This window comes from Artemia sp. Qi Xiang Cuo, unplaced genomic scaffold (assembly GCF_049724085.1).
Source record: "Artemia sp. Qi Xiang Cuo unplaced genomic scaffold, ASM4972408v1 HiC_scaffold_2965, whole genome shotgun sequence".
NCBI lineage: Eukaryota > Metazoa > Arthropoda > Branchiopoda > Anostraca > Artemiidae > Artemia > Artemia sp. Qi Xiang Cuo.
This window is the reverse complement of record NW_028300361.1, coordinates 40,754-62,967: the sequence shown is the minus strand read 5'-3', so window position 1 is coordinate 62,967 and position 22,214 is coordinate 40,754. Positions and strand designations below refer to the sequence as shown.

The following is a 22,214-nucleotide window of genomic DNA, read 5'->3' as shown; positions in this document are numbered from 1 at the left end:
ACTTGATGTTCTAAATCATTCCTTTGTCACTTCATTTTGTTTAACAAAATTTGATTCCTTTATAATTTCTTTCTTTTAGTTTAATAATAATAACCCTTATTTCTCTTTATTGTTACAGCTAACGAACATTACAAGTTTACTTTCGTAAGAAATTGCCTCTTGATTTGCGCAATAATCAAACAGTTCGTGGTAACGAACTGTAAGTAAGGAGCGACCCGGCTCAATGGTTACCGAAACTATAGAAAACGGAATTTTGACACCATTAGATACATCAAAAGAATCAAATTTTAATGCTGATTTCAAATATATAAATTTCATCAAGTTTAGTCCTACCTATCAAAAGTTACGCGCCTGAGAAAATTTGGCTGATTTTCGAAAAAAGGGGGAAAGACCACCTAAAAGCTATAGCACCTTGATGAAAATCACACCATCATATTCAGCGTATCAGAGAACCCTACTGCAGAGGTTTCAAGCTTCTAACGACAAGAATGTGGAATTTTGCATTTTTTGCCAGAAGAAAAGATCACGGATGCGTATTTTTTTTTTCTCCCCAGGGGTGATCATATCGGCCCAGTGGTCCTAGAATATTGTGGAAGGGCTCATTCGAACGAAAATTAAAAGTTCTAGTGCCCTTTTTAAGTGAACAAAAAATGGAGTGCAACTAGGCCCCCTCCCCCGCGTATTTTTTTACAAAGTCAACCGATAAAAGATTTTAGACATCCATTTAGTTCAAAATGGTCGAAAATATGATAACTATGTGTTTTAGGATGACTTAATACCCCGAAGACCAAGGGGGGAGGGCTGAATGTTATGAACTTTACCCACTGTTAACATATCGTATTGGTTATTGGGAAGTATACAGCCGTTTTCAGTGGGGATTCTTTGTGGTAGTGGGGGGGAGTGGGTCGGGGGTGATGGGGGAGGATCGGACCATGAAGGAAGTTTTCAAGGGAGAAGGGACATTGCTATGAAGGGGGCGCCAGATTTCCCAGCATTATTTAAATAAAGATCAGAAATTATATATAAAAAAACAAGTTTTTTAACTGAAAGTAAGGAGCAACATCAAAACTTAAAACAGCAGAAAACATTACGTATATGATTGGGTTCATCCCCTAGTCAATACCTCGCTCTTTAAGCCAAAGATTATTTAGTAATTTCATAACAGCTATTTATTCTAATTAACGGCATTTGTGATTAAGGGGTCATTTTTTAAGAATTGGAACAAAATTTGAACTTTAGATTAAAGAGCAAGTTATTGATTAGGGGGCGAACCCTCTAATATACGTATTAAAAATATAAGAATATAGAGGCTCGTTACGTAAGTTAATTAGTAAATTAGGTATATTTATTACTAATAAAAACGTTCGTAAATAAAGTTAAACAGGTTTTGAAAAAGCCACCTAACGAAATAAAAGTAAAATTAATATTCTTTTTTTTTAATTATTCACGTACGGTGAGCCAAAATCAAAACCTGTATTAATTAAAAACGTTCAAAAATTAAAATAAAAAACAAGTTTTTTTAACTGAAAGTAAGGAACGACGTTAAAACTTAAAACGAACAGAAATTATTCCGTATATGAAAGGGGCTGTCCCCTCCTCAACGCCTCGCTCTTTACACTAAAGTTTGACTTTTTCACAACTCTATTTTTTTAAACAATAAAAAAATAAAATAATAACCAAACAATAAAACAATAAAACAATAACCTTGTATTTGTCTTCATTTCAGACCTCACATACTCCTTGTTTGACTTGTCGTACAAATTTTCTTGAGCTCTGCCCAACATTTCACTCCTTTTTATTCTACTTTTCTATTTATTATTTAATTTTTTATTTGCAGTCTTTCTTCAATCTGGATAACGTTTGGGGATTAACCTAGGATCATATAATCCTAGAAAAAATCCTGATTGGCTAACCCTTAACTAAATTTAAATCGACCGAACTTCAATTTTGACTCGATTTAGTTCCGGAAGCTGGATTCTATTGTGAACGGGCTCAGTTTCAACTGATTCCCAAAATTAGGTTCAAACACGGTATCAGTAAAATCTCATTTTGAATGGGCCTTTACCGTCTCGTAGAAACCAGATTCTGTAAAGACCAAATATCAGTTATTTATGTTGTTTTTTTAATTTAAGTTTTATATTAATATTGCAGCCTATTTTACCTGTAACTTTCCACTCTAGTGGTTCAATCTTTTCCTTCAATTTGTTTCTGCCTCTAGAAGAAAAACTTCATTGTCATGTTTTTCAATTTTTAATATTGAAAGGCTTGGTGGGAGCTTATAAAGTAGTAGATATTAAAGTATTTACGGTAAACCTGATATTGAAATTTCCTTATCCAAAAGCAGCTGAAAAAAGAAGGTGGAATATTTTTCTTTAATGATATTAAAAACAAATCAAAAAACCAGTTTTATAAACTGTAAGTAAAGAGTCACATTCAAACTTGTAACGAACGGAAATTATTTCATATGTGAAGGTGCCTGCCCCCTCCTCAACCCTTGCTCTTTCAACGGTCCTTGAGTTTTTACAGTCTTTCTTAAAGAATTGTGACAAAAAGTCAAGCGTAAAGAACGAGGGCTGAGGGATGGGCAGGTATATGCCCTTATATACCTACCCATTCTTGCCCTAATATAAGGAATTTCTGTTTTTTTTATTCTGGGGAAAAAAAATAAATGAATACAGATACATCCGTGATCTTTGATCTGGCAAAAACAAAATCACATTTTGTATATAGGAGCTTGAAACATCTATAGTACGATTCTCTGATATACTCAATATGATGTTGGAATATCCATTAAGATCGCTTGACTGTTTGAGGGTGTTTCATCTCTTTTTTAAAACGCCAGTTACATTTTCACAGAATTGAAGCTTTTTATGGGTAGCATAAAAGGGAATTTTGTATATTTGGAATCAGCAAAAACAGTTAGTTCTTTTGATGCATCTATAATTATCAACATTCTATTTTTTTAGAGTTTTAGTTACTATTCGGCCCAGTTACTCCTTACTTACAGTTCCTGACCACGATTTTTGTTTATCAGGAGTCAATGAAATAATGTAACTTTTTATATTGAGAATCTGTAAGAAGTAACATATTTATTTATATTTATTTGTGATCGTCTGTTTTTAATATGAACTTGTTTATGGGTGTTCAACATTTTTGCACTACTTTTGTTTCAATACGGTGTTTGAAGGTCCTACTTTGGTGAAATATAAAACTGACCCGCTTCGATTCGTGTGTCTTTAATCTCAAATTAGTTCAAAATTACTAATTAGGACATTCTATAATCAGGAAGCTCACAAATTCTCACCGAGAGTATAAATAAATTCATAAGATAAATAAAATGAATTCAACCCAAACAGTATTTTTGATATATGTACTTTATGTGTTTCGGTTTAGGATAGTCAGTCTGCTATCTTAATGGTTTTAACAATCATTTAGGACCATTTAGGTATTCCCTTAATTTTTAACAGTTCTTAATAACGAACTGTAAGTAAGGAGTTATTCGGCTTAATATTAGCTGAAGCTCTAAGAATAGGAGTTTTGATAACAATACTTAGAAAAATCGAATTCTTAAGCAATTTCAAGTATGGAAAATTCATCGAGCTTACAGTTACCAATCCAAAGCTACGAGCCTAAGAAAATTCAAACTTAAAACTTGTAGATAGATTTAAAGCTCCTATCTACAAAATGTGGATTTTTTTTGTGATGTAAGACTCCGTTTGCTTGTGTATTTGTTTGTTTAGTTCTTTTTTCTTTTTTTGGTTTTTCCAGGGTATATTTAATCGAAACAATAGTATTATAAAATCAGAAAAGAGATCGTTCAAACAGAAACTAAAAGTTCTAGTGCCTTTTTGAATAGCCAAAAAGATTATACCACAGGAAAATGGCATTTTTACCCATTTTTGGCACCACTATTGCTATCGAATGAAAATGCTGGGATAAATATTAGATTTAAAATTATCAAAAGCTATATGTTATTTTTGAACTTCCCAGTTTCAGAGTAAATAATGGCACGCGGTGATACGTTTGCTCTGAAATAGTCGCACAGTCCATATAGAGTAAACGGTTGTTAGACCTATGTTTTAAAGCTTCATTTAACCAAGTTGTTCATTTGATGTTGGATAAAATTATGCACATTTATGTATATTTGCACATCTGCTAATAGGAATGAGCACCGGTGAGTTATTGTGTAGGTCAGGAGCTGTCTGCCTGATGACTCAGAAAATACTTTTTATGTCCAAATTCACAACTGCCCTTGAGCCTTCAGATAAGTGTATAAGACGGTCTGAGGGGAGAAGAAATTAAATTCTATTCTCCCTTCATTTGGACTAGGCCATAACAGGGGCTGTGGAGCGATAATTGCCCTCTTATTGCAGGAAAATGTCTTCATGTAATATAAAAGATCACTTTCATATGCTTAGACAGTGCAAAATGTTTAGAGTAAAGGGGAAGGGAGTTGTCAGCTCCACCAGATTTTCCCAGAAGGGGTGAGGCAACCCTTACTACGAACTTTCTTTTTTATCAACGTTTAAATGGAAACATTATGTTTTATGCTTGTTAGTATATTTAATAGTTCCTGGTTACGACGTGTAAGTAAAAGGTATTGCGTTTGGTATATTTTCTGCAACCAATAGAGATCGATATTACTTTCAACTCCTTTTCTAAAGAGCCTTCTACTAAAATTCTAAAAGCATTGATTCAACACAATCACCCCTGAGGAAAAGATCAACAAACAAAATATATAAACTCGGATCTGTATCATCTTTAACGTAAAAAAAAACAAAATTCTACATTTTGTAGATAGAGGCCACATTCATTTAATCGTTGAAAGGTATGCAGGCCTTGTAGTATCATTTTGGGGTTTCCAAGCATACAGATTAATGTCCCTTGCATTGCTTGCCCCTTAAAAAGGAGTGGTATTTACACCATTTTCGTAGTTCATAATTCCGGTTACATTTGGTTTTTGGCGTTTATATTCCGACACGAGTTTCTTATTCGTAATCAACACGCTTAAAAACCTTTCAACATGAACTTTGGTATAAATACGACATAGTTTACGAATTATATATTTTGTGACGATGATCTTATGATATCAATTATTTGAAAAAAACTACATTTTCTAAAGAGTTAAAGAGGCTGAGTTACAAGGTCGAACCTTAAAACGTACAGGGATTAAGAGGCAAAGTTGGGGCTGCCGCCCCCCAAACCCCCCGCTTTCGCAGCCTTTAAATAAAAAATAGTTTTTTAAACTGAAAGTAAGGAGCGACATTAAATGTTAAAACGATCAGAAATTATTCCGTATATGACCGGGGCTGTGCCCTCCTCAACGCCTCTCACTACGCTAAATTTTGACTTTCTCACAACTCTTTTTTTATAACAATAAAAACTTTAGCGTAAAGAGCGAGGCGTTGAGGAGGGCACAGCCCCTTTCATATACAGAATAATTTCTGCTTGTTTTAAGATTTAATGTCGCTCCTTACTTTCAGTTTAAAAAACTTCTTTTTTTTTATTTAAATGCTGCGAAAGCGGGGGGGTTGGGGGGTGGCAGCCCCCCAACTTTGAGTCCTAATCCCTGTACGTTTTAAGGTTCGACCTTGTAACTCAGCCTCTTTAACTCTTTAGAAAACGTAGTTTTTTTCAAATAATAAGGGGAAAAAACGTCTTGGGTGACTAAGTGCAGCATGCTTTATAAAGCATCTTTGTCCTCATCAGTTTTGTTGGTCAGAGTAGAACAAGCGATGATGGTCATTTTGTATCATTATATACGAAACGAGCAATTACGAGATGTTTACTAACGGGAGTCCCGTTCGCTAGTGCTTTGAGTGGAAGTGGCGATATCATAATTCCGACACCAGCGCGGTGGACGGAAGGGTGACCGCTAAATGTCATAGCATACCCAGCATCAAATTTCTCTAATCCATTTCCAGTCCACCTTATTTCAGTGAGAACGAGTAGCCTACATCGATGAGATAAGATAAGATATTTATTTCAAAAAGATCACTATCACAAGCCCACAAAGGGCCGAATTCGGACTTCGGAGTCGACAATATAAATGATTGCACTAAAACTGGCAAAAATGAAACAACAACAACGAAATAGAAAAATCATAATGAACAATCATTTAACAGTCAATAATTAAAACTGTAAAAAGACAATTAAAAATTTAAAAAGAAAAAAACTGATAAACCTAAGCATACACACATCCGACGCGGAAAAAGAATTATAACGGACATAAAAAAAGGAAGGGGGGGGGGTATTGTCGATGAGGTATTGTCTCATCTCTTTAATAACTTGTTCTGTCTTGGATATCTGATTCATCGTTCTCACATTACAAAAACCTATCTTAATGTGTTTTTTCGCAGTCAACCATCGGGTCCGGGGGGCGGTGGGGGTCGGGCTCGGGGGGGCGGTGATGCATCCAAGACGGTTGTAGGCGTTTCAGGTGCAGGTGTTTTAACCCTGAGGGTTGACCCTCGGGGTCCCAGGCGTGGGTTGCAAACCCAAAGCCCAACCCTCCTCTTTTAACGGACTGGGGACCGTCATGTTCCCCCGACCTCTCTGAGTCCAGGTACCTAACATGGTTGACTTAAATCTGGGAAGATGTACATTTTATTTATATAAATATACAAGTTTAAGTCAAAAAGATCATCTTCAAGAAAAACAACAAAAATATAAAAACTATCTTGCAAAAAATTAAAAAATTTATTAAGCAATCCATAAGATTGACATCCAAAAAACTAAAATTTTAAAACCTTAAAGCATGTAAATTTTGTTTAATTTTATAATAAGATTTTTTTTATAATCTTATCATAATAGAAACAGATAAGTCCTTAGCTATCCCTGTAGTAAGGCAGCTCAGGGCTATTGCCGCTCTCGAAATAATTTTGCTAAATTCATTGGTGCGTTCTTTTTTCTAATTAAATAAAAAAAACAAGTTTTTTAAACTGAAAGTAAGGAGCGACATTAAAACTTAAAACGAACAGAAATTAGTAAATCTATGAAAGGGGCTGTCCCCTCCTCGACGCCTCGCTCTTTACGATAAAGTTTTTATGGATCCAACAGTCCTTTATCCGTATTCTCTTGACACATTTAAAGACATCTGACAGAAATTACTAGATATTAGAAATTACTAAGTCTTCTAACTGTATGATGGGTAAAGAAACATTATAGTAAACGGTTAGAGCAAATTATTTAATTCATGTCACGTTATAAATTCATCTGTCATAGTAAAATAACAAGTACTGTATAGAATCCTACTTGATGGTAAATTATCTCGTAGTTATTGGTCAGTAATTGTAAAAACGGGTTCTTGTTTTATATTTTTAAAATATAAATAAAATAATAATAGTATAATCAATAAAGTATATTAATATAATTTGATTAATAATAAAAAATATAAGTTTCAGTAGATGTAAATGACATTGCATTTATTTATTGTTTAAATGTTTTAAAAATATAATATTCTCTTTCAATTGACAAAATATAACTGCATCTGTCAGAAGACACTGTAGATAAAATTTAAAACTAACTACCAGTTGACTAAAGGAACAGTATAGTAATCGATGAGTCTAAGTTATATTGTAATGAGTAAGTACTAAATAGTACTATGTGGTATAGCCTACTAGCAAGTGATAACTGGTAAATTATCGTAATAGTTGTTAATTGTATTGGTTAAGGTGGTAAAATAATTTTAATAGTGTAATTAATCGTTGTTAATATATGTTAAAAACGTAACATTTCATTGTCATTTGAAAAAATATAACAGTATCTGTAAGTGGACACAATATCTAAAAGTTTCCAAAATTCTAACTACTGACTAAAGAAATGTTATTTTTACATTCATAATAACTCTAAAAAAGAACTTTTACAGCACATGAGTCTGCAGAAGAAAAAATTAAAATCCAGTCGTTGAATTCCGATTTATACAAATTAATTTCTGCTCTTTTTATTCAAGAGGTAAGAAGAATTGTCTCACAATTTTATTAAAATATAACAATATTATTTTATCGGTACATTCTATACACTTCCTAAAACCAGGCTGATAGTCTCCATTTTACAAAACTCTCACTGGGTTGTACAAGGGTGCGGACAACCCAGTTAAACTTATCATGCATACTTAATGACAAAACTCTACCTAAATCTAAAAATATACTATGAAATATCTGATTAGAATAAGTTCAATTAAAAAAAAAAAAAAATTCCACAAACACTGACCTACTGTTAATTTCTCCATTATTAACGAGAAATTATAAATAAAAACATTTTGTAAAACAAAAAACCTTATATCTAATTTTTTTTCTATTTATGATAAATAAAATTTAAAATAGAGACACAATCCTTTTAATATACGACAGTGATAGCCTAATAGTGATGATGACAAGAGTGATATAAATTCACAAAAAATACCAGATATTTCTGTCACATATGCAGTGACCGTCATCAGTATTAAAAATAAAAATTATCGGCGTTGTGTTTGTATTTAAGCCAATACAGATTCATGAAATCAAATTTTTTGAATACAGCACAACAACCGCGCCCCACGCGAGGAAAATGAATAATACAAATTTACAATGGCTAGATAATAGGGCTCCTCCCTGGAATTAATATGCAGACTTGACGAGTTCAAGAAATTGATTTTTTACTAGTCTTTTAAAAGTTTCTTATAGTTTAGATCTACTAACGTACTAGAATGACGTGTTCTAGCCTTTTATACCCATTTAGTGCCTTATTAAGCCAAATCGTCAAAACCCGAAGATATATCAGCACGGGTTTATATTTTTTGAGAAAGGAAAGGAAAAACACGAATTAAAATGATTTGCTTTTTTGTCTGTACAAATAAGGGTGAAGGAAAAGTCTATACACTCAGCAGCTGCTCTACAGACAATTTAAAAATTGAAACGACGGGGTTGTAAAACGGTTCTCGAGTCCCCTAACAGTCCTTGACGTTAGAATGCTTGACGTTTGAAACTTTTGACCTTCTTGGTCATCTTAGCGTTCAAAGTTTCAGTCTATAATTTATTCTTTAGTCTTTATATTCTTTTCACTATTCAAATTTTCACTTCCGCTTTTCAAACATTTTAAATATACCATTCTTTAGAACGTTGTTATTTGCAGAATGAGCCTCCCGGTCAACATCGTCTTCAAAGATCAAATGGCGATGATGAAAATTTGGGTTCATCATGCTCCATTGGAAGCAGCGGATCGAGTTCTTCTTCTGTTCCGACAAAGACACACGCGAATCGCATTATCCGTAATGTTTTTGCTCGAAGTATGAAGACGTTGAGTAGAAAGAATGAGGAGACACAGAAGGTAATTACTCAAACAGCTTGTATTTTAACGTTATTTTGATATCTTGTTTGAACAATCAATTACCCTTTTTAATTATTCATTACATAATTTTAATAATTAACGATTAGTAGTGATACTATAACGTGGTTCTAACGAGGGGGGGGGGGTAGGACCATTCCAGAGCGCACCTGCAACTTACATCTCTGGAGTGGGCCCCACTATGGCCACCCCAAACAAAATGTTAGAAAAGGCCCTTCAGTCGCATAAAGAAGTCAAAAAAAAATAGATAACTGCGCCCTTTTTATACAATTGATTATATCATATGGCTCATACAGTTAGTTTTCAATAACTTTTATACAGGACCATCGCGGATTACTATTTGACAACACTATCCCACCTTACATTCGATCTACCAAGAATAGACAATTACTACTGATTCACTTGTAGTACCTCCAGAACTTTAATTTGGGGTGGGGGGCCGGGGGGTAACTATAAGGTTGGTACATGTAGCGTGTAGCTGTCCTCATTTTTTATAAACCCGATTGGGGGGGGGGCAAATCCCCCTCTCCACAATATAAGCCCGTTGTTGTTCTCAAATATTAAAAATTAAGTAATTTATTGTTTACTAACAAAGGAGTAGAGCCGGTGAGCCCTTTGACTTTTTGTTTTAAAGAGACGAAAATTTTTTCTAAGATGAAAATATTTTGAATGACAATCACAGAATGAGATTCATCTTGTCAGAGAACCCTACTGTAAAGGTCCTAAGCACCTACCTACAAAAATATTAAATTTTTTACTTTTTGCGCGAAGAAAGATCACGGATGCATGTTCATTTGTTGTATTCCAGTGGGTGATAGTATCGAACCACTGATTCTAGACTGTCGCAACAGGGCAGTTGCACGGAGATTAAAAATTCTAGTGATTTTTTTTTTAATTGACCAAAAATTCTACGTACACTAGCAATCTCGCTCATAATTTTCCAATATTCGTCAGATAAAATATGGGATATATCTCTGTTTTTATGTGTGGTGGCAATGAAAAAAACCTCTGAATTTGGTTTAGACCATACATCAATGACACAGACCACACAAGGATACACCTTTTAACAATTGACGCTAGTTTTTTTTACAGTTACTAAGGTAATATGTCCGAGGGGGGGGGGTCTGAGAAGTATGTACAATAATTAAAGAGACACATGGAAAAAAAAAATAAATCTATGCAACATAAATCTTGGGTCGTTGTATGTCTGTTTTTTTTCTTTGCATCTCCCTCAATACGTTATAAAATGTTCTGTGTCTCTTTTTCATTGTGACAGCATAACGGATCGGTGACGTAAGGGCATACACCTTGTTATATATTGCAGTACCAGTGCTGCCAGCCCCTCCCCAATGGATATTAGAAATTACTGAAGACTGTTCAGTGAAATCCAAGGTCCGGAAGTATATTATGGGTCAAATCCATTACATGCATAATAATAATAATAATAATAATAATAATCTGTATTTAAAAGCCAACTAAAGCCATATACAAAAAGACATACTAAAGAAAAATTACACTTCATTTGACATCCTTCCCATCAATACAAAATTTCCTACTGCCACAATATAACGGGGAGTCCTAGACCTCATTAACTCACAAAGCAGCCTATCTTCCCCCTCAGTAGAAGGGCCTTATTGAGTCCCGTACGTACCACGTGGTTTATGGTTTTCTCACTGAGAATGAAAACACAGGAATTTTCTCACTTGGAAAAACAGGAACTTTGTCACATTTATGTCTGTTTTCATGGATGGTTATGTGTGTTGATCGATTTATTTGATGTTTTTATGGATTTTGTCAGTGAGAATTTTAAAAACAGAAACTTTGTCCCGTTCATGGATTATTGAGTCTAATGGGGGCAGGTCAATGACACTTCCTTCTTGTTGTTGCTCTCAGCGAATGTTATGATCCAGAAATAGTATTTGTTGTTGTGGATAAAATTGTTCAATGTTATGAGTTTCCCGGAAACAGTTAGATCACGTGTTTTCCTTCTCAGCCAATCAGAGGCCTGGTTACATCCCCATTCTCAACCAATCAGAGGGCTTGTTACATATGGTTTTCCCCGTTACATAACAATTCGCCCTTGAGATTTCGTATATAACGGACATGCAATGTGATTCAATTATCAGAAAGTATTTTGACACCGTGTAAACAACTAAAATGGATAAATTTAACTCTTTAGAAGCATTGACAACCGCAATTAGCAATGTAAGTACATTTTTATTTTCAAACGAATTTTCCTTGGACATCCTCCAGTATATTCAGCTAAAACGTAAATATATTCCTTTACCCAAACCCCCCCCCCCAAACCTTACAAACATCATTATACTCACTAGGAAAACGTAAATATATTCTTTATACCCTCCCGCCATTGTTTTACAATCCCAAATTCTCGCAAAAAGAAAATAATTTTCTTTCCTTCTATATCCTAGCTAAAAGCGACCATTGACTTCTGTCAATTTTTAATGAAAATGCCGCTCTGGTTTTGACATAATGCTCTAAGCGAGGTTAAAATTAGCTGTCACCCCTTTTCCTATGTGTTTACGAGCGCGGCAGCCAAAGTCAAAATGAACTGTTTCTCCGTCAAAATTAAATACATAAAATATTTTCTTTTACCCTCAAAACCTAACCCCCCCCCTCACTGTTTTACAACAAAACTCTCGCAAAAAGAAATAATTTTCTCTCCTTCTATATCCTAGCTAAAAGCGACCATTGACTTCTGTCAATTTTTAATGAAAATGCCGCTCTGGTTTTGACATAATGCTCTACGCGAGGTTAAAATTAGCTGTCACCCATTTAAAGCACTCATGTAAAAGGTTTCTCAGATCAAAATGGGATGTTTTTCTCCTGTCAAATTAAAGCGGTTTCATGCAGACAATTACAATTTATTAACCGTAGGCATATATAATCTCTTTTTGGAGAACCGGTGAAATCTCGTTATTTTCAAATTAAGATCTAACAATATATTTAGGACATTGGCGAAAGGGGGGGGGGGCATGCCTCAATTCTACCGCCATCAGTGTAAAATGAAAACAAACAGTGCAGGGCTAGAAAAGTCTTTGGGAGTTGCATGAAGCTAATATTATGTATAAATTGAATAGCATTTTAACCTATGTTTGCAAAATATAGGCCTACAGGTCGATGGGCTAACGATCTAATTTAAAGCCTATAGACCGGAAAATTTAATATTTTTCTAAATGGTAAAAATAGAAACAATGATTCCTATCCTATGGCTATAGACTACTGATTGTCTAATAAAAACGTTTGATCTCTAAGCTTAATATATTTCTCGCGAAATTTTTACTTTTTGCTTTCTTAGTGATAAACAAAACAAAATTGTAGTTACTAACTTTCTTTCTGTAAAAAAAAGGGGCAAATTATTTAGATACTAATTTTTTCTCTTCTTTTTAAGGCCAATTATGAAGAATGCGTGCCCCCTCCATCCAAGAAACCCAGAGATGACGAGGCAGCCACCATACAGCCCGGTCAAAAACCGAAAAGAGAATGGGTGGCTTCTTATAATATGGAGAACCCTGCCGGCTCATCTATGCAAGATCGTGAAATAGCCAGCACAGTCGCACAAGAACATAGCGATAACACCCCATCAACTCTCCAACACGCACTACCTGGAACTTTGGGCGCCAAAGCCTAGAATAATTTTGCAAATGTAAGCATTTTTTCCTACCTTTCTATTTCTTACAATTTTTAGTCTGTTTCAATCCCAATATAAACATATCTCTGCGGGATATTAACCCCTCACCCCCCATCCATTGTTTTAAATTTCTCTCCCGCGGAGATATCTAAATATAATTTGTTGCAAAGAAACCACTCTTTTCTAATCTTTGCTATCGCTTCGATATTTCATAAGTGAATATTTTTAGGTAATTTCTATTAATAATCACTGCCTTTGAAACTCAAAATGCTATTTTTTCTAATCTTTGCTATTTTCTCTATTGCTATCACATATATTTTTAGGTACCTTTGAAACTCCGTGAATGCTCTTTTTCACATAATTTTGAGAGAGATTATCCCATCTGACACATATTGTCGTTCTAATTTACACTGAATATTTTTATTGTGCCATGTTTCGCTCTTACATAGAATAAAAGAACTCCAATGTCCTAAAATATTAATTTTGCAGACAATTTGTTCTCCGCTATTTCAGAAAACACAGAATTACGCAAAGGCCATTGAAACCTTGATTGACTAAAAACCGCTAATGTAAAACAGGAAAAGGAGATGCCAAAATTATTTATAACCTCGCGCAGGGTGCATTATGTCAAAACATAGCGGTTTAATGCATAAGAAGTGTATGGGGAAAGTGACTTAACAATTCTCAACATTTTGAAGTTCAAACTCGTTCATCTAACCTCCATAATTTACAACTCATGTGTTCACCGAACCTGTAGAACGGAATTAGAGAGAAACTTGGACTTATGCAGTCTAACAATACGGTTTTTGACGGGCATTGTGTAAAGGGGGGCAGGGTGGCATGGGGGGGGGCCGGGGAGGCGCTGGGGAAGTGCCGGGGGAAGCGCGGTGGGCCCAAGAAGCGCCACGGGTCAGGGATGCGCCACGGGCCTGAGAAGCGTCAAAGGGATGCGTCATGGGCCAGGGAAGCGCCACAGGATGCGCCACGGGCCAGAGACGCGTCACAGGGATGCGCCACGGGACGGGGAAGCGTCACAGGGATGCGCCACGGGCCAGGGAAGCGCCATAGGGAATGCGCCACGGGCCAGGGAAGCGCCACAGGATGCACCACGGGCCAGGGAAGCGCCACGGGAAGCGCTGCGAGAAGCGCTGCGGGAAAGTGCCGCGAAAAAAAAAAATTTGAACACTGAAAATAAACGAACAAATTTCCGCCTTATCTGTCAAATCTTAGATTATCTTCAGTTGTATTAACCAAATGTTATTATGCAAAAATAATCCAAATTTTAAGAGCAGTAGGGGATGATTTTAACACTTTGAAAATAAGTTATTTTTTCATTTGTAGGTTGTCCTGGTTCCATGCTCGCCATCTCCCCCCTGCTCGTCAGTTGGAGAAGGAGAGGAACCTGCACATGTGGAGTCCCCCAACAATTTAACATGGGACGATAGCATTGAAGTACCTGATAATATTGATGAGTTTTTAACTGATTATTTTAATGTAGATAGTAGCACAGTTGAACAGGGGGACTTACCTTTGCTAAGTCCGAATACTTTGCATCTTTTAGATGATTTTACACGGGAATTAACAGGGAACCCTCCCCCCACTGATTACACGAGTCTACTGCGAACACCGGCAGGGGAGCATGCGCCCGATTTGTTTGACCAGCGGGGGGGAGGGGGTAATAGCCCCGAGGGGGAGGGGGGTACAACTCTCCCAGACTGTCAGCTGTCCAACAGAATTTTAAATAATATTGCTGTTTACACTGCGACTTTTGGTGACCCTTTTAATACCCTACTGGGGGGGAAGTTTGTTTATGACCCTGTAGAGATTGTGCAGGCTTATGTAGAAAAAATTCGTGCACTTCTGGAGAAACAAATTTACGGGGGGGGAGGTAGGGATTCAATTATGGTCTCCATTGTTTTAAAGGTTTTTTATTTGAATGAGGGGACAAGTGAGGTTTACTATCATTTCATACATTGCGAGATACGCATAATTTATCCAAATTTAGAAAATTTTGAGGGATTTTTTTGCGAGTGGGTAGGAAAAATTATAACGCATCTTGATAACTATAATGAAAATGGAAGTGGCTCTGTAGTTCTTTTTGTTTAAAATTTAAGTTTTAACATATGTAAATTTAATAAATATTTTATGTGAAGAGGGGGGGCAGGTGGGGGGTCTGGAGGGTCAAGAGTTTTACAATGTAATCCTGACAGCGTAGGTGTTCAAGGGGTCCAGAGCATCTTTTTTGAAAGAGGTCATAAGTGTTTCTATTATGATGTCCTCATCTCAGCCTAAGAGAATCGAGTTCAGCACGCAACTCAGACGACTTGAGACATCATTGGGGTATATATGAGACGGTCGGCTCTGTTTTTCCAGTTGTGGATTTTTCTTGCTTAGAAGGCAAATATCCAGTAACGCTAAGATCTATTGATATGTTTGAAAGGGCTAATGCCCATTTAAATATTGGCGTTACTGTGGTACAATATGAAACAGAATTTGAAGATGGAACTTGCTTTAAAAAGAAGGGGGTGGTTTTCCCCGTAAGGGGCCCCTCAGTAGATTTGGTTAAACACTGGGTTTGGTTGCTTTACACACCACCTAGTCAACCGAACTCAATCGGTCATTTGCATCCTCTCACTGACATTAGGCGAGTACTGGGACTGAGTTAGACTGGGATAGCCCGATTCGACTGCCCGAAAAGCCTCTCGAAAGTCTGGGTTTATTTAAACCTATTGGGTTATATGAGGTAATGCAGCAGGTACGGATACCAGACTGTGGAATTGATGTTGATGGCGATGTAAAGTATTCATTTTAAAAATTTCCAGAACACCCCTCTCAAATGCAACAAAACATCTTTGGATTATGAAGCTAAGTTGGTGGGGGTGAACGATCCCCAATATCCAAGCCGAGTCAAAGAACACCAGGCTATTGCAGTCTCCTACGCCCATGCGCAAAGAGACAATTCGAACACCAGGCACTTGTTAGAAAGAGTTGAAACAGGGGAGGAGTGGGATGAGTACATTGACAAGGAGTTGATTACACTACGGAGCACAGCTACTGGTGCTATTTCTCTCGTGACACCTAACCTCTATCCAAGGGTTCGTTGCGCGGAGGAGCGGCTCGCTATAAAAAATAAAAAAATAGGTTGGGTTTGTAAGGGAGAGTTTGCAGGGGTGGATAAGGGGTCTAAAGGCAAACGAGGGGGGAGGGGGAAAGTTAGAGATCATGACCATTTGTGGCAGGAAATATCCTCGGGGGGTAGTAATTTTAGGGGAGGTGCGCATCAATCGTGTAATTAAAATGTTAGCCAGCAGTTTTTTATCCCGGTTTTTATTCATAACTCTAATAATGATTTAAAATTTATTTTACCGGCACGGGCACGTATGCAGAGGGAGGGAGGGGGAGTAGATTGTCCATGGGTGAATAATTCATTTACCTACAACATTATTCCCAAATCGGCCGAGAAGTTATTGCGTCTCGAGCTGAAATGGCAGGTAGTGTATAATGAGCGTATGTGCTGGAATAAAATCTGGTTTTTAGATTCTTTTAGTTTTGTCCCCAAGGCATTGATTCATTTGATACAAGTGCAAAAAAGCGACAATTTTGATAGCTTTCCCTTGCTTAAACAGCACTTTCCAGACAGTGAAATGTATGACCTGTTGACCTGCAAAGGTGTATATGCATACGATTATTACTGCTCTGGCGCTCGCTTAAGTGAGCTGAAACTACCCCCATTTGAGACATGTTACAATTCACGCAACAAACATGGCGACAGAGTTAAGGATTTCTTGTGTGCCACTCCGGTGTGTGCCAAGGGGAGTTGTCTATCTGGTTGGGATTATTGTAGACTGTACTTGGCCAGTGACGTATTTACTTTGCAAGGTATAGGCTTCAAGACCACGGACATAATCTATACGGTGTTTGGTTTATATATTGGTTCCAATGTGCTCACACCCCCGGTAGTAAGGTATTGCAGTGTATCATGAATCAGGGAGGAAATCGGCACAATAACTGACGTAGACCAGCGATTTTGTAGAGCACCTTTTTGTAGAGCGTTCAATGCGGGGTGGGTATGTTTTTCATGGGGACCACCTCTTGTCAACCGATGAAAGCGGACAAAGCACTTGTGTAAAGTCAACTGCAGCATTCTTGGACATGAACTCGGTGTACGCCTCGGCAATGTCCAACTACTCTTTGCCTTGTGGTAACTATCAATGGCTTGAGAATCCTTGTTAGTTTCCCGACATTAACACCGTCTAGGACAATGGGCCACAAGGATGGTTCTTTGAAATAGATGGTCAAAGTCCAATAGCGATTCATGACTCAGTCAAATATTGTGTTTGTCCCTGTATCACTCGACCCATGAGCAAGGGCTCGCTAAGTCCCAAAAATCGATCCGTGATGGTGTAACTGGATATGAACTGGACTGTCTCCCAAGAAAAAAGGATCGCTGATCTGGGCCCTCAGGAGAATATCGTTGTTCACCTTGTGCTTTTGCCTCTGGATGGTGAGCAATGGTTTCAAGATCACTGAAGTAAACAGGGTCCTACAGTTCAAACAGCGACCATATTTGAAAACGTTTATCGACACCTTTGTCGATAAACGCTCTAAGGCAAATTCAAACGTAGAGAAGGAAATGTATAAACTCATTCTAAATTCAGCGTTTGGCAAAATGTGTGAAAGTGTACGTAATAGATCTCGCTGTGACGTCGTGACTGACCCTCTAGAGTGTGCACGAATTATTGCCGACCCCAATTTTACATCGTTCACGTGCATAGAGGCCGGCATGGTTCTTCTACACAGGCGAAAGCGAAATGTAGTACTGAACAAGAATATCGCAGGCGGCAGTTCAGTACTAGAAATTTCAAAAAAACTCATGGTGTCGTTCTTTTACAATCTGTGCAAGCTGCACTGGCCACGGGAGGGGGAGGTTCAAGTTTACTCTGGGGATGCAGAATCTCTGCTGTTAAAGGTAAATGGGACCGAGGATTTATTGGGTGATTTGCAAAATGGGGAACACATCAGCTCACAGATGGATTTCACCTACTGGAATCCATCACTCTACACAAATTTGTTGAAACATAAAGCCCCCAACCACTTATTAAAATTAAAATCAGAGTCGGGGAGTGGGTTGATCTCCCGGTGGATGTTCCTAGGCCAAAAATTCAATTGTGTGGAAACACATAGTAGAGTAGATGAAACGTAGTGTACGGGGGGGCTTACACACTTTTCAAATAGCAATTTCAACATGAGCGTGTAAAGTGACTGTTTAAAAAGTAGACTAGAGCCAAGAGCACAAATGCTTGCAATTCGCTCTCTACAGTATAGAAATTATGCTGTGAGAGTAGAAAAAAATGCAATGTCGTGTATATCCGACAAGGTCTATGTGCTCGAGAATGGTGTGACTGTCCTACCCCACGACAACTATCGTATTTTATATCGAGTTGAATGCGTAGACTATCGTAATCAACTTGGTCTGGATAAATTAACCTCATCTAACAATCTATCCACCACCCATCCTGTTCCTCTAACCCAATCACTAACCACCACCACCACTAACCCAACCACAACTAACCTGTAGCAGTGACGATAACTATTGTTTTTCCACCGCCGTCCCCGGGGGGAGGGGGGGAGGGGGGGGTCCCTTCCAGCGGCCGCCCAGGGGGGTGGGGGGTCCCGCCCGCGGCCGGTCGGCCTTCGGCCCCGCGGTCCCCGGGGGGGGGGGGGCTACCTCCATTAAATTCACTATAATGTTCAACTGTGCTAGTTTTTCAAGTGTATTTTGTTGTACAAAAAGTGCTGTATATAAAAGTGTTGTACAAAAGTGTTGTAGAGAAAAGTGTCAATGTGCAAAAGTGTTGTATAGAAAAGTGTTTAAAGACAATAAGTGTTTATTATAAAGTGTTATCATTGCCGAGTTCATGTTGAACAAATAGACTTTTCATGTTGAACAAGTGTTATCATATTGCTGTAATAAATGTTGCCATGAAATATTGTTTGTTTTTTTTTGTTCTTGAATAGATAGATCTATGGGAAAAGTACTTTTTTAATTTTTTAATTTTCATTGACTAATTCGTTTGGACATAAAATCAATTCATTCTCGTGATCACACAAATAAAAATCAAAAAGTTCGTTCGAACTATAAGTAAGGTGTAAACATAACTGAATGATTCGGCTACTTTACCAAAACGCTTATGAAAGTAAACCTTTTATCAGCATAAATAAGTGGTTTACAAAGGAGCGACCCGGCTCAATGGTAACCGAAAGTCTAATAACGGAATTTTGATACCAATAGATACATCAAAAGAATCTGATTTTAATTGTGATTTAAAAAATATCATTTTCATCAAGTTTAATATTACCAATCAACCGTGACGCGACTGAGAAAATATGGCTTCTTTCGAAAGACTGGGACCAGACGTATGTGTTTAACTAGTGTAGCAGGTTGTATCAATCATCATTGTCCTCATCAGATTCGTTGGTCGGAGCATAGCAGGCGATGATGGTCATTTTGTATGATTAGATACGAAACGAGCTATCAATATACGTTCGCTAACTGGTGTCCAGTTCGCCATTGCTTTGAGTGCAAGTGGCGACATCATAATTCCTACACCAGCGCGGTGGACGGAAGGGTGACCGCTAAATGTCATAGCATACCCATCATCAAATTTCTCTAATCTATTTCAAGTCAACCTTTTTTAAATGAGAACGAGTATATCGATGAGGTATTGTCTAATCTCTTTAAGCACTTGTTCTGTCGTTGATATCGTCGTCCGCTGACACCCAGTACCACCCCAGCTCTGCCGGTGTTTTTTCGCCGTCCCCCCTCTCGTCCTGGCGTCTTGGGGGGTCTGGCTCGGGGGTGCGGTGAGTAATCAAAGACTGTGGGCGTCATGTCATTTGCAGGTTTTTTTTAACATGAGGGGTGCCCCTCGGGGTCCCGGGCGTGGGGTACAAACCCACAGCCCAACCCACCTCTTTTAACGGACTTGGGACCGTCATGTTCCCCCGACCTCTGTGAGGCAAGGTACCTAACATGGTTGAGTTAAAACTGGGAAGATGTTCATTTTATTTATATAAATATACAAGTTTAAGGAAAAAAGATCATCTTCAATAAACACAACCAAAATATAAAAACTATCTTGCAAAAAATTAAAAACTAGCTTAAGCACTAAATAAGTTTGACATCAAAAAAACTAAAATTTTCCAAAGTGCAATCATGTAAAGATTGTTGAATTTTAAAATAATATTGTTTTTATAAGCATATCAGCATCGAAACAGAGAAGTCCTGAGCTATCCCTGTAGTTAGGCAGCTCAGGGCTATTGCCGCTCTCGAAATACTTTTTCTAAATTCATTGGTGCGGTATTTTTTCTAATTAAATAAAAAAAACAAGTTTTTTAAAATGAAAGTAATGAGTGACATTAAAACTTAAAAAGAAAAGAAATTATTCCATATATTAAATTGGCTGTCCCCTCATCGACGCCTCGCTCTTTACGCTAAAGTTTTTTATGGATCCAAAAGTCCTTTAGCCGTCTTCTCTTGCCACATTTAACGCCATCTGACAGAAATTACTATAGCTTAGAAATTACTAAGGCTTCTAACTGTATGAGGGGTAAAGAAACATTATAGTAAACGGTTAGAGCAAATTATTTAATTCATGTCACGTTATAAATTCATCTGTCATAGTAACATAACAAGTACTGTATAGAAGACTACTTAATGTTACATTAGCTCATGGTTATTGGTCAGTAATGGTAAAAACGGGTAATTGTGTTATAGTGGTAAAATAGAAATAAAATAATAATAGTATCATCAATACAGTATATTCAAATACTTTGATTAAGCATAAAAAATAGAAGTTTCAGTAGATGTAAATGACAGTGCAGTAATTTATTGTTGAAATGTTTTAAAAATAGAATATTCTCTTTCCCTTGACAAAATATAACTGCATCTGTCAGAAGACACTTTATCTAAAATTTAAAACTGCGGAAATAAAATTAAAATTAAAAATTAAGCAAAACAAAATAAAGAAAAAAAAAAAAAAAATTGGAAAGAAATTATTATAATAATTTAAATTAAAAAAAAAAAAAAAAAAAATCCACAAACAATTACCTACTTTAAATTTATTCCGTATTAACGAAAAATTATAAATAAAAAACTTTTATAAAACAAAAAATATGATTTTTAATTTTTTTTTCTATTTATGATAAATAAAAGTTCAAATAGAGACAAAAACCATTTAATAGACAGTGATATGACAAGAGTGATATAAATACACAAAAAATACCAGATATTTCGGTCACATATGCAGTGACCGTCATCAGTAGTAAAACTAAAAATTATATGCGTCGTTTTTATATTTAATCCTATCCAGATTCATTTCTTAATATTTTATGAATAAAGCAACACTACCGCTCCCCACCCGAAGAAAAATAATAATAAACGTTAAAAATTGCTATATAATAGTTATCATACCAGTACTTAATATTCATACTTGACGAGTTAAAGAGATTGATTTTTTACTAATTTTTTAATAGTTTCTTATATTTGAGCTCTAATAACGTAATCGAAGGACTTGTTATAGCCTTTTAGACCCATTTAGTTACTTACTAAGCCAAATCGTCAAAACCCGAAGATATATCAGACGGTTTTATATTTTTTGAGAAATAAAATGAAAAACACGACTTAAAATGTTTTCCTTTTTTGCCTGTACAAAGAAGGGTGAAGGAAAAGTCTATACCCTAAGCAGCTGCTATACCGACCATTTAAATATTGAAAAGACGTGGTTGTAAAACGGAGCTCGAGTCCCCTAAAAGTCCTTGACGTTAGAATGCTTGACGTTTGAAACTTTTGAACTTCTTGGTCATCTTATCGTTCAAAGTTTCATTCTATAAGTTAGTCTTTATTCTTTATATTCTTTTCACTATTCAATTTTTCACTTCCGCTTTTCAAACATTTTCACTAGACCATTCTTTAGAACGTTGTTCTTTTCAGAATGAGCCTCCCGGTCAAAATCGTCTGCAAAGATCAAAGGGCGATGATGAAAATTTGGGTTCATCATGCTCCATTGGAAGCAGCGGATCGAGTTCTTCTTCTGTTTCGAGACAGACACACGAGAAACTCATTATCAATAATTTTTTTGCTCGAAGTATGAAGACGTTCACTTTTGATGGGTAGCACTAAACTTGATGAAAGTTATATATTTGAAATCAGCATTGAAATCTGATTCTTTTGATATATCTA

General features: G+C 36.6%; 1 protein-coding gene across 1 annotated transcript in view; it reads left to right on the top strand.

Moving 5' to 3' along the window:
- Window positions 1–22,214, top strand: part of LOC148938760 (hexokinase-2-like) — a 42,315-nt gene that overhangs the window by 4,524 nt on the left and 15,577 nt on the right. The window contains 3 exon segments of the mRNA XM_089107557.1: window positions 9,112–9,306; window positions 15,618–15,767; window positions 21,966–22,119. Of these exon segments, the coding sequence (XP_088963683.1) occupies window positions 9,112–9,306; window positions 15,618–15,767; window positions 21,966–22,119 (499 nt within the window).